General features: G+C 41.7%; 2 protein-coding genes across 2 annotated transcripts in view; one reads left to right on the top strand and one right to left on the bottom strand.

Moving 5' to 3' along the window:
• The window catches only part of rfx1a (regulatory factor X, 1a (influences HLA class II expression)), a gene marked incomplete at its 3' end in the record, with an annotated part of 26,982 nt that extends 20,875 nt beyond the window's left edge, over positions 1 to 6,107 (bottom strand). Inside the window, exons 1-2 of the mRNA XM_080723393.1 lie at positions 5,923 to 6,107; positions 2,554 to 2,944 (exon numbers count right to left, since the gene is read on the bottom strand). Of these exons, the coding sequence (XP_080579519.1) occupies positions 2,554 to 2,926 (373 nt within the window). The 5' untranslated portion in view covers positions 2,927 to 2,944; positions 5,923 to 6,107. The remainder of the gene's footprint in view (positions 1 to 2,553; positions 2,945 to 5,922) is intronic.
• Positions 6,108 to 10,217: 4,110 nt separating this feature from the next.
• On the top strand, positions 10,218 to 11,912 carry rln3a (relaxin 3a; the record flags this gene model as incomplete). The annotated part of the gene is made up of 2 exons (XM_080723391.1): positions 10,218 to 10,377; positions 11,605 to 11,912. The coding sequence occupies 2 exons, from the start codon at positions 10,218 to 10,220 to the stop codon at positions 11,910 to 11,912; spliced, it is 468 nt and encodes a 155-aa protein (XP_080579517.1).
• Between the last annotated feature and the right edge of the window lie 1,921 nt (positions 11,913 to 13,833).

Raw genomic sequence — 13,833 nt, 5'->3', positions numbered from 1 at the left:
CAGTAGGCAAGGCAATGCATGGCAGATTTATGTATAGCACATTTCAAAGTGCTTTACACAGAACATCAAGCAAATGAAACACAATTATACAATGACATTAGGATGCATAAAACAAAACAAGTAAAAAATAAAATAACAGATACGTTACAGTGCAGAAGAGAAATAAAAAATATATATAAAAGTAACTCAATCAAAAAGAAAGGTCTTTAGTTTAAAATACTGAGGTTAGGGTTAGGGTTAAGGTTAGGGTTAGGTACTGGTCCATGTTGCCGGAAAATGTATTCTCCCTCCATTTTTTACTGTAATATGACATAAATGTAAGGTTCTAAAAATGTACAATGTCATTCAGGGGTGCCCAGAGCCAAAAAAAAAACGTTTGAGAACCACTGGTGTAGACAACCACATGTTACGGTATGTAAGACAAACATGGAGTTGTCAGCGGCTGCTTGTCATCTGACAAAACTGAGGACTTTCCGCCGGGAGAGCACAACAACGCTACCTCTCCCAGTTCCACTCCCTGCTGACCAGGCAGCCTGGCCAACCAATGGGAGGCGCTAGTGCAGCGACAAGGACACAATCCCCTGCTTTCCCACCAGCGAACACTGCCAACTGCCAGCCAAACCCTTGTCTTTACAGTGCTGTGAGAGTATTAGTACTTTACGCGTGATTCCTAAACCCACCAGGCTTGAGTTAAGACCCGCCTCGCGGAAACGCGAGGCGGGTCTTAACTCAATCCTGGTGGGTTTAGGAATCACGCGTACTTTACACAGGTACCATCCAGGAGCTAACCCTCTGCAAACAACACAGGAATAGAAGACAAACCTATCAACTACACCATTTGGTAGGTGGCTAAAATGAAACGTCAGAGCATATTAAATGAGTAGTTCACTCAAAAGATTACTTATTTTCTATCAATTACACACCCCATGAAGCCTTGAATTCATGGTGATTTATTTTTATCACATTCCTCAATCAAAGAGTCTCCAACTGAGTCCCCTATTATTCTTTTTCTTTTTTTTATAGAAAATAAGTAATTTTTGGGGTGAACTACTCCTTTACACTTTACCATATAAAGGTAGGATACATGACATATCATAAATTAATGTATGCAAATACATTACATGAATTAATGCATTCACTCGAATGGTGAATCCTTTCGGAGAAGTCATGAGATGCCACAGCCCCCTTTGGCCAATCAACATGAAAAGTGAATCAGAATTCTTTCTTGCTCCACAAAGTTTGAGTTTTATGCAAAACTGTTAACTTTTGGATTGGTCCGACTGAGGTGAACAGAATGAGGTGAAAACAGAATGAGGTGAAAACGTAACCCCATGCGTTATATATATATCACTTAAAAAGTGTGATCTGTGCTGTCAGTGGTGGGATGGCTTTTTGACTGAACGTCCATGATTCTATTAAAAAATCACACCCAATGTGAAGTGAGCTGTGGTCGTGCTTGCTATAGCAAAACGCTGAGGAAAAAGGCTACAGACATACTGACATCACTAGACAAACATGATGCTACGTACACACATTTTACTATGGCAAAACGCTGAGGAAAAAGGCTACAGACACACGCACAGCCACTTATAGGAGCGGTTTGCACCGCTCAAAAATAGGTTTTATGAATTGAGGGTTACTTAATAGTATTTTTAAAAAGTGTATTTTGAGCCCTGTATATTGGAGATCCCTGATGTCATCAATATTAAGCCCATATTTGGCAATGCCCATATATGGATGCTCCATATGGCCAAGAGAGAATTCATTTGCAAATGAAGACTGCTGACTATCATCACCTGGATTATCCATAATGAAGATCACGACACATCAAACCGTGGATATCCATGGAGACGACTGGATCATCACTTAGATCTCATATGTAGCTGACCTCTACATCTGATTCCCAGATGATGCCCTGTTAGGGCAACCACACTAATAGAATCCCCTTTATGCCCATCAGTATTAAGCCCATATTTGTGAATGCCCATACAATAGAATCCCTTTTATGCCCATCAATATTAAGCCCATATCTGGGAAGTGGGAATGCTCATATATGGACATATTGTGTCAGTCTAACCAGTGTGGTTGATGCGACACAAGTCACACTTGCAAATTAATTCTGTCCTTGTCCCTTTTATGCCCATATTTCCATTTCCCAATGTCATCAATATTTGGCAATGCCCATATATGGACGCTCCTCGGGCGAGGTCGCTTCTCGCCCTTAGGGCGTCTTAGGGTTAGGGTTAGAGTGCAGTTCTAGTTATTATTTTTGTATGTGGAGGCAGGCCTGCTGACTACTAAGTAGAAACCATGATCATGCTTAATAAGTGAATTCATGTAAATTCCCTCATTCATGGATTAAGTATGCCTACTTCATCATGTTCAAATGAAAGAAAGGTATATAACAGTTTATATCAATAAGCAGTGCATGAACATTCACTCATGCAGGGGAAGCAGGGGAAGCATGTTAGAGCACAGAGAAGGACAAATGCAGCCAACCACTTGTTCATTGCAGGTCTAGCTCATGATCAGCAGTTCTCAGTCAGACCTTACCTGTGACAGTGACTACGACATACTGAGGTGTGCTTTGGGCGTTCCCAGACTGTGTGGGGGAGCCCTGGATCTCTGCGGTCACATACTGGGTCTGAGCCGGCTGGACCTGTGCTGTGGGCTGGGCTTGGCTGCCCGCTGCAGGCTTCTGGGTTACTGTGAGTGTCGGAGTGGTTTGCTCAGTGGGAGTGGTTTGGCCCACAGGTGTGGTCACAGTGGGGGCGGCCACAGTGGTCTGAATCTCAGCCAGGAACTGAGTGCCGGCGGCAGGGCTGGAAGAGGACACGGGTTGCCCGACCGTGACTGTGATGACGGCGTCCCCCTGCGTTTGGGTGGTTGGCTGCAGCTCTCCCACATAGCCTGAGGTGGCCATCATGAAATGCAGGACTCCACACTTTGAACGGGCAGAAAACAGAGACAAAGTAATTATAGCTGGGGAGCCACAGGCCCAAAAGCTCAAAGAATAGGATGTTACCTGTGATGTCATGACATACTTTTAATTTTTGTTTTTTCTATTAATTTGGTCATCAAGGTCCACAGAATGAGAGGCCTGCTCTGCCGGAAATCCTGCGAAAAAAAGTTATGGCCATTTGTATATTCACTCCATCGACTTCAATATAAAGGAAAGAAACACACCAAAAAAATATGCTTTAAGTAGCATGTGAGGGGTCAAACTAGGGATTCTTGATGATTCTGAATCCATTGCAAGCATTTGTTTTGCATGAAAAACATTCCTTGGGCTAGAAAACGGACCAAAATAACGGTGAAAAGTGATGACTCATCACTTTTCACAGGTTTGAGAGGCTGAAATCTAGCCCAAGGAATGTTTTTCATGCAAAACAAATGCTTGCAATGGATTCAGAATCATGAAGAACCCTTAGTTTGACCCCTCAAATGCTACTTTTTTTGGTGTGTTTTTTCCAGTATAGTGAAGTCAATGGGAAACTTTTTCTCGCAGGATTTCCAGCAGAGCAGGCCTCTCATTCTGTGTACCTTATTGACCAAATTAATAGGACAAACAAAAATTTGGAGTATGTCATGACATCACAGGTCCTCTCTCATTTTGGCCCAGTGGCTCCCCGGCTATTACTCTTCATGTGTATTTCTAATGTAGAAAGATACTGTAAAGACATGATTGTTCAAAATGTTCAACCTGACACTGACAGAGCTTTCAACGACATCTCCCAGGAACTCATCCTGAACTTGACTTTATGCATGCATCGAATCTGTCAATTCGATACAGAAAGCAGGCAGACAAATTCTACTGGATGAGTAATAGTGTGTGTGTGTGTGTGTGTGTGTGTGTGTGTGTGTGTGTGTGTGTGTGTGTGTGTGTCCAAGCTCCTGCGAGACAGCAGTGTAGCAGGCAGGAGGGGAGAGGGCCTTCAGTGTCCCATTACCTGTAATGTGATCACCCAGCCACCTGCGGTGCTACAGTTACAGGTTACAGCTAATTGGCAGGAACTTGGCTATAGGCCACAAGCCTCACCACTTCTTAGAACGTTTGGTTACTTTCGTAAGCTCTGTTCCTTCCCCGAAGGAAGGGCACGAGATATTATTTCATACTCTGTAAACATAATGGAGGGACATTGCCATGTAATGTCACACTTGAACAAGAATTCAGATTTAGATTAGATGGTGTTTATCTTACTCAGAGAGAAGGAATGCTTTTTCCCAGCTCACATAATAATAATATCTCAAATGTATCTAGCACTTTTCTGAGTACCCAAAGATGCTTTACATGGGGGGCAAGAGAGAACTAAATTATAGGCTACTGTTATCTTACATAACAAATTGATAAACAGCCAAAAGACAAGCACATCCCAGATTTACTAGTCTGGGTGCTGTTCTGCTGGATACAAAAACAGTATAAAAGAAATCTGCACACCGGTATTGCTGCCCCCAAATGCAAGTTTACTCATGTACAACTTGCATTTGGGAGCAGAAATACCGGTGTACAGATTTTTGTATTCTTATATAACATACAGAATAAGTCCCACATTCTCCCTTGTACATGCAATCTTGGATTACACTCTTTCCATCAGTATAATCTTTGATTACACAGTAGCACCCTACATAGCACAGTCTTGATGATTTGTTTACACAACACCATTTCACTGTCTCACTCATGCACTCTGACGTACACAGTACACACACTCACACACACACACACACACACACACACACACACACACACACACACACACACGTGTTTGAATGAGGAAGAGAACATTGAAAGACTATTCATGCATGTTGATGTCGTTATATTTCATAAATTGTGTGAATGAAGCCAAAACGAGTAGACTATGAGAAATGTTGATGGTGTTGTTGTAATAATGCTGTAATAGCAGCATTGTTACAATTGTAACAACATCATCAAAAGGATATGACATTATAACTGCTAGCCTGGAGGCACCTGTGATCACCACCAGTAGTAACTGCCGCGCCCCTTTTTTTTTTACTTCAGTTCCTGCCAACCAACCAACGGATATCTTTGCTGTCGTGGCTCAGGCTGTCTTTCAACTAAACTTTCATTTATTCGGGGGACCAATAAGATGTTTCGAATGGTGCCCATTTATGACGGTCTCATCTAGGGGTCCTTGGCTTGTCGTCCCCAAGTTCAAGTCCACAAAGTAGCACCACAATAAACACTAAAGCCTGTAGTTGCGTGCTGGACTGGTGTTGCATGCAGTAAATATCAGATAGACAAGCTCACCACGCGTCACTTAGATCTGTTATTTACTGAGCACGACCCCAGCGCGCAACGTACTGTAAACGAGGCTTTAATTTAACCCACCACAACTGTACTTTAAACTTGCCCTAAACCTAACGCCAGAACGCCTTCGGTACGGAAGTATAGTGTAATAACTACGATATGTTTTGTCATCATGTGTCAGTTTGGTGCGCGACATGATGGCACGTCTCGTTTAAAAACGCAAAACATTTGTAATTTAAACCCATCTCCAGAAGAGAATCCACGTCGTTTATTTTACACATACATCCTGGAGAGGAGAGCTCCTAGTGCTCTCTCTCTATCTCTAATGCTAGCCAGCTAGCTAGGAAATCTAGTTCTGGTCTCTACAACAACCCAACCGCCATTTTGTAACCCTTTTTTGCATTTGACATCGCCATAACAACGGCCTGTAGCTGCCTGCGTCGTCATGGCAAGCACGGGAGAGAGAGAAACCTCTCTCTCGAACCCGTCGCCAACTACAAATACACCATCAATGGCAACCCCTTGGCGACTACTAGTTAGCAGGCTAACGCTAGCCTTATGGCTACCGAACAAGAAAGAGGAGGAAAAAAGAGAAACAGCCATGCCTTCAAAATAAAATTCTATTGGAAATGTTAAACGGGTAGAAAAATATTTACGTTTGTTTGGTTTTGGGTTTTTTTTTTTTTTTTTTAAAGCTTGAGAGCTTCTTCGGCCTCTGGCTCCGAGTGAATTCCACCGCCGGTTGTTTTATTTTAGTTTTTTATTTATTTATTTTCTTCTTCCCTTGGAGAAGGTGTTCTGGTGGTTGTTGTTGTTGACTCTCGTTGCTGTGGTTCTTGTCGCCAGGGCTACCGTGGCTATGGCGCTGCTTCGTCCTCACCAGGGCAACTGTTGCTACCCACCCCACATCCTCCCTCCCTCTCCGGCGCTCCCATTGGCCGAGACGCTCCCAGTGCCTCTTAAAGGGGCAGCCACTTGTTTCCCCCACCTTTTTCCAGAGGCGTCGGCAAGGTATGGAAGCTGCCGTACCTTGGCTACAGGGGGAGGGGAAATAAAATGTACTTCTTAAGATAAATTCATCATGCCTGTTGCTAAGGTATGGCAACATGACTGGTGTCTTGCACGCGCGCCTTCGCGCGTGTGCAAGACACCGGCCATGTTGCCATACCTTGCTGACGCCACTGCCTTTTTCTATAATTTTCAAGGACCCCCACCCCATGCAGTAATATTTATTCTTTTTGTTTCCGGGACCCCGATCTACACTGGACTTATGTTTGGAGATGGACCTTTAACGGGCGGGTTTGGTTGCATTTTAAACACTGACCCCACAGGTCAGAGATACAGACCCGTGGGGGTCCATTTTGTGGTCCCTATGGTGGTCCCTGGACCTGAAGTTGAGAAACAGTGTCCTCCCATCACATCTGGGAGTACAAAGGATCGCTCTCCCATTCGTGGGAACTGCTTGTCTATCACCGATAGGGATTTCTTTCCTTTTTTCCTTCTTCTTTTACAAGTAAAGGTGGACGCTCTGCCACAGAAAGAAAGTGATTGGCTCATCACAGTGCTTGTTGAAATTGTACAAGCTATGATTTGATAGTTACATTGAGATGTTTTATTGATAGAGAAGGTATTGCCTCCATATGTCATGCCGTTGAGTATGAACCATTGTACAGAATCATCAAAGCCAGTGTGACAAGGGATGGATACATATTAAGCTTAACACACGTATGAAATATAGTTGTAGTAGCAGATCGGTATAACTTATTTAGCATTTTCCTTGCTGGCATGGGTATAAACATACTCCATAGAGAACATGCCGGTGCAAGGAGAAGGTATAGCTTTGTGGAGGCAGCATCCTGGCTTTCAGTATCAACATGTGAGTCTTGAAAGGATTGGAAACTGAGTTCTGTAGGCCAATTTGGGGAAAAAGGGAAATTGTTGATGCCGTTAAACTTTTATGTATATGGTCCAAATGGTACAATATGCTATTTGTATACATAGATACTGAACATGTACTTACTGTATTATATATGATATGATATGATATGATATGATATTATATGATTGCTATTTTGCTATTTTTTTTATTCCAAACGTATACCTATTATTATAAAAAAAAATATATAACAGTTGAAGAAGCTTAAAAGTGTAAGAATTTCACTGCTTACAATCGTGCTATCAGCTGTATTGCATAATTATGTATGTGACAATATATGCCCATAATATATGCCCACCATACCCATAATATTTATTAAAAAGTATACTCAATAATAGTGTTCTGCTATTGCTCTCTTGTCCTCTCCTGGCCAATCTCAGTGTAAACGGCGTCACCAAAAATGCCATGTTGTTATCAATAGACATTAATTACTAATTCACTATCCCCATTGTTATTTCTAAACGAACGACCTTTGACTATGTGCATGCACAGATAGTGCTGTGGGCTTTTGCCTCACTCATAATAGGACTTCTATGTAATCTCACTTTGAAAATGTCACTGGCCCTGTCACAGTCCCCTGTCCCCCAGCTCCTGCAGGTTCTGTGGGCAAAATGAGGGGATGAGAGTTTGTCGGGGTGCTTCTGTCCCTAAATAGGGTCAGTTGTCATCTATTTGCAAGAAGCAATGAAACAATTAAAATTAATGTAACTATGTATTATAGTAGACCTATCATTTACTATTATACTGACATGCATATAACTACAGCAATCATCATCTTTGTCATAATTTTATGTCTTTTCACAGAGAGAGATAATTGCAACTGTAACACCCAGGATTCGAACCCTGGTCTTCCGATTGGGAAACCAAATATCTACCGCCTTCAGGCAAGTGGCAATCCCGGTATGGGCTTATGAACTCACTTGGCCTCTGAAAGTTTGTCAAATGTGTTTGATGTGAATGTCATATGCCTTATCTGGCCTCGCAAAAACCCTAGGACAACGATCCACTCGTCCTTGACTCTTTGCCCTCCTGACCCCCAAACTGTGGAACAAACTCCCTGTTGCACTTAGAACGGCATACATTGATTGATTGATTGTATTTGAAGTATTTATTAGAAGTTTGTGTGCAGTTTCACGACAGTACAGTTCACTGGTACACGGTGAACTAAAAGGATCAGCTCATGAAAGCCGTGGCTTTTTTACATTGAGATCCTTTTTTAAAACTCATATAACATTGAATGACAGACATACAGTATATAGAACACAGTACTATGAAGAAGATATCATCAGAAAAACAGTTGTAAAAAAACCTATGCAGAATAAAAGGTATAAAATAGAAGGGTCAGGGGAGGGTAAGGTTAGGCTAGGTGTATTGTTGCCAGTTTCGAGTGGCAGTCGCCTGTAAGTGGTTTCTCAGAGCGGTTTTAAAGGAAGATTTACACTCCTTTAAGGCCTTCGGTAGGGGGCTCCATATTTTAGTGGTATAGCAGGAGAACGAATTTGACCCTTTGTTTGAGCCGATCTGGGTTGAACATGATCTGTGGCGCTGCCTCTGGTGTTGTAATTGTGGACATACTTTACGTTTTGGAAGTATTTTGTCAGGTACATGCATAGGTAAGGTATCTTAGTGGTGTAGTGTATCTTGTACACCAGGCTCTTTGCAAGATGCTGTACTCTGTCATCTACTTTGAGCCACCCCACGATTGACTGGTGAGGTGAGCACTAATTAGGTTAAGCAGGACCCTAATTAGTTTGTTTTGGGCTGTTTGGAGCCTTGTTTTCAGGGCCTTTGAGGTGATACCATACGTGGACTCCATAGTCATAGAGGGGATGAATCATTGCACCCGCTAGAGTCTTCCATGTATTGTTATTGACCATTGGGGCGATTCTCTGTAAGAAACAAGTTTGTTGGTTCTTTTGATTACCTTTGTAGTCATCTTTTCACTGGATAAATTTACCTCAAGGATGCAACCCAAATAGGTAATTTAGTTTTTTCATGTTATTACATTGTCACCCACTTTGACTGTGAAGTTATCGACTTTGCTATGATTTGATCCAAAGTGGATGGATTTGGTCGTTCAAATAGAGAAGGCATGTGTCACTGGAATGGGATTCTCTGAAGCCAGATTGGATATCTTAAATCATGTTTTTCTCTTCAAAAGACTCACTCCTTGGCTTCGACAAGGTCTGAAGACTCACCTCTTTCTTAGATTACTATTACTTTAGTAATCTTACTATACTATTTATATGCATTTGATGAACTGATGTTGATGTATTGACCTTGCTTATTGTAAGTCGCTCTGGATTAAGAGCGTCTGTTAAATGCTTAAATCGTAAAATGTAAATTGACACACGATGTGTGAATAGAATAGAATTAATGAATCATTGGAGCAGCATGCTACATAGGTGAATTATTATATGATAGGCTAGGGTCATACGAGATGCCCTTTTGGACAACTTTATCAAGACAGTACACCGTCACTGCAGGTTTGTACATTTTGCATGAATAGATTTTAAGTGTGCTCTACGTCAAAGTATGAGGGATATTTGTGTGAAGGATATTTGCCTTGAAAACAGGATGAAAATGAGAAAAGGCATGTGTGACATGGTGAAATGCAATCAGATTACTGAGGCCACTGACATCAGCTGTACTCATTAATTATGCCACCTTTTGGTCCAGGTTTTGTGTCCATAAAGGTCTCTGGTACTATCACTCCCTCCAATCAATGACTCCCTTTAGAGGTGGGGGGGGGTGGGTGGGTGGGGGACTATGTACGCACGTCGCACGTCTCCTTTACAGGGCTCCAAGCTCCTTTATAAACCAAACCTGGGTCACCTGTAAAGTCACAACTCTCGCAAAGGGACAGAAACACAGCAGAGAGAAAGCGACAGAGAGTGAAAGCACTACAAACTGCTCAAAAGAAACCACCATTCAACAACCCCATCACAACACCGCCGAGGACCTGCTCTCGTTTCAAACATCACTCTTACTACTTCATCGTCTCCTTGGTTCGCTATGTGGAAAGCCACGGTACTCGCTGTCTGTCTTCTGGTGGCTGCAGTGCACGCCATGGATGGCCCAACGTATGGCGTGAAGCTCTGTGGTCGTGAGTTCATCCGGGCGGTTATATTCACTTGCGGAGGTTCGCGGTGGAGACGGTCCCTTGGAAGTTCAGGTGAGAGACAGAGACGAAGGGCACTTTAGCCACGTGATATCAGTGTTTTTGTGTCTCCCATGATAGTTAAATGTTATATTACTGTAAATCACAGGTATAGGTTCAAGTGACAAATGTCTGTCTTTTTAAACTCGATGATTATTCCTTCATCATTGAGTCATTGAGTTATTCTAGATTCTTGCATATTGCTTAGAAGAAGGGACGTGTCTGTAATGCTATTACTTCCTGTGTGCCTTGAGGTGGCATGGTTTATCTGTATTATGTTGCCTCATAGCAAGAAGGTCATGGGTTCAAACCCAAATAGGGCCTTTCTGTGTGGAGTTTGCATGTTTTCTCTGTGTTCAAGTGGTTTATTTCCCACACCATTATGACATGCATATTAGGGAAATTCTCCGGTCAGTGGCTGCTCAGTGCTCCTAATATTTCAGAAAGGTTAAATTAGATTGTCCGTCCTGATGAAGGTCTAACAACCGAAATGTTGAAATAAAGAGCAACATTTCTTTGTGCAATTCCCTATCTTGCACAGACAAGAATTTACAGTAAAATCTTGATTATAAACAATAATAGATGGTAAATGTAACTATAACTATATAACTCATGGATAAATATAATGGATAATGTGCATCAATTTGCGGCATGATAGGTCTGGTTAAAATACAATTTGTAAAGAGCAATGATTCTGTCCTTACGAGTTATATGCAATTGTCCATCAACTAAAAAGGTGTGTTTGTATTAGTGGGAGTGCATGGCAGACATAGTGTGTGTACTGTAATGACACCTAATTATCTTTAATTTTTGATTAGATGTCGCTGTACAATGAATAACGATGGCTGATCTATACAAGCTCACAACACTTGGGATCTTTTAGATATTTTATTTTCACTATGACGACATACCCAAAATATAGGAATGCCAGTTGAAAGTTGTTGGGAAACAGGTAATGGGCCTTTCACCCAGAAGCCTCAGCCCCCATCTCTCCCAGTCTCTGATGCTGAGCTTTGCAATACCTTTTCAAATGACCTTTTTCAAATTAATTCTCTCAACACTGGAGATTGAAGAACAGGATTAGCAAGTCCCAAGGGGCAGGTGTGAGTACTGAAACTGTTTAGAATGGCAAAATGAATTGCAGCCTACTGCTGCAGTTTAATTTGACTCTCACTAAGAATATTAAACATAAAAAAAAGTAAATGTCACAACTCATTGACCCAATACTTTACCGTGTTTCAGGAGACCTTTCGGAAGACCCGTTCACCTTGACCCATGCCCCTGAAGAAGACTCTTCAGAGGGCTGGACTGAGGACTCTGCCGCGGCCATGGAGGGTGTCTTCCAACAGTCCAGCGATCTTGGCTTCCACAGCCCCTCGAGCAACGCCCAGGAAGGGGTGTTCAGCAGGCATGCCCGCTCCATCATCTCTGACGAGATCCTGGAAGCCTTGCGCAAGGCTGACCGCAAGGGTCGCGACGTGGTGGTGGGCTTGTCCAACGCCTGCTGCAAGTGGGGCTGCAGCAAGAGCGAGATTAGCTCTCTCTGCTGAGAATCTGCCTCACAAAGGCACAGAGATACAGGCTACACACTCACAAACACACTCCATCACATCCACACAAAGGCATGCCCACGCATGCACAACCCACAGACAGTCTAACACAGACGAACACATAAATAGATGCACACATGCGATGCACGAACAAGTTCACTTTGTGTTACCCCTCTACAGAAGGCCTACTTGTCATTCTCAGTACTGATCTTTAGCACTTTTCTTTGACTTGGAGATTTGGGTCATAATCTTTGAATTGGAGGTTCTGGTAATATTCTACTTATTTAAGTGTGTGAGATGTGTGCGTACAGATGTTGAAATATGACCACATCTCTCGATTTTTATGGATTCCCTTCGCCACAGTAAAGAAAAGCCTTCTGTTTCAGTCTAAACACAGAGCTGTTTTGTTCTGCCTCTCGTCTTTTGTCTCCAGAATTTTAATAAAATCTTGATTTGCCTCAGCTGTATGTATTTTCTCACTTTACCTTGAGTGTTGTCTGCCCCACCGTCACCACCATAGCACCCACAGTCAAGTTCCAAGTCAATTGGATAAGATGCCAGCAACAAGCACCACATTGATGAGTGATGAACATCATGATATAGGATTATAGGCTCTCCTCTCGTCCACTTTATCCAGTGGTGGAAAGTAACTAAGCACATTTACTATTGTAGTACAATTTGAGGTACTTCTTTACTTTACTTGAGTATTTGTTCCAGAATTACTGTATATTATTCCATTCTTACTAAGGCTGGGCAATATAGGCCTATCGAAAATTGACCTATCAAGGTATCTTTCTTTATTCTATGTGTGTACTGTGCAACGTGCATGCGTGGAATGCTATTCATTATCTGGGTTAGGCAGGCAGTGGACCTAAATCAGAAAAAACATTCAAAACTATATAGGCCTAATGCAATTGTTTTTACTAATATCGTGAGTAATATCGATATCGAGGTATTCACCAACGTTATCGAATATGAAAGGTTTTCCTAATATCATCCAGCCTTAATTCTTACTGCTAGTTTGTACTTATTGTTTTTACTCCACTACAATTAGGCCTATTTAACAGCTTCAGTTACTGTAGTTGCTGATTTCATTACTCGCGCCATGGAGACTTGAGTTCAATCATATTTAGTTTTTTGTTGCAAGACAATAACTTGATTACAATAAATGTACCCCCATAGATTCCGGATGGGCACCCAATTGCATTTGGGTCCCCTGCATCCAGAATCAATGGGGGTAAATGTACTATAGTATACATTTATCCTAAACAGCTCATCAAACTCACACTGCGATGCATTGTGAGCTTGTAGATATATTTTTTTAATTTCTTAATTTTACTGTTTTAAGTGGTTAATAATGTTAATAAATGTTTTGTAATAATAATCAAAATCTACAAAGTAACTAAAGTTTTAAAATAATTGTACGTGGTGTAGGTGTAGTGGAGAATAGTTGTGGTCCAGAGCTAAGTGGAGAATATTACCTCAAAGCCTGGTTTTCCTTTATCTTAAAGGGATATTTCACTTTCAAATAAAATAAACATTAAACAACAACATATACAGGTATAGGTCTATATGAAACGAAAAAAGTCGCATCCGCCTCACGCATTTGAAAGATATTTAGGTGTTCTACAGTACTTCTAATGTTTATTTGAGGCTATTTGAAAGTGAAATATCTCTTTACGTACAGTAGCCTACTTAAATACAGTTACTTTTTGTTTTACACCACTGGAACTATTTCCCCTGTTTTCCCCATGCAGTGCCCGCAGCCAGCATGTAGGGCTATGTACATAGGCCTATCTATTCTGCATTTTAGCATTTGACAAGACCCAAATTCATTTTTAACTCAAATCTTTGCTTCTGTTCTGGGGGTCCGTGGAACAAAATATTTTGAGATGGGGGTCCGTGGCCAAATACCTATAGT

Source organism: Nannobrachium achirus (assembly GCF_963921795.1).
Source record: "Nannobrachium achirus genome assembly, chromosome: 4".
Taxonomy (NCBI): domain Eukaryota; kingdom Metazoa; phylum Chordata; class Actinopteri; order Myctophiformes; family Myctophidae; genus Nannobrachium; species Nannobrachium achirus.
The sequence above is the reverse complement of the archived record's forward strand: the minus strand, read 5'-3'. Positions and strand labels throughout refer to the sequence as shown.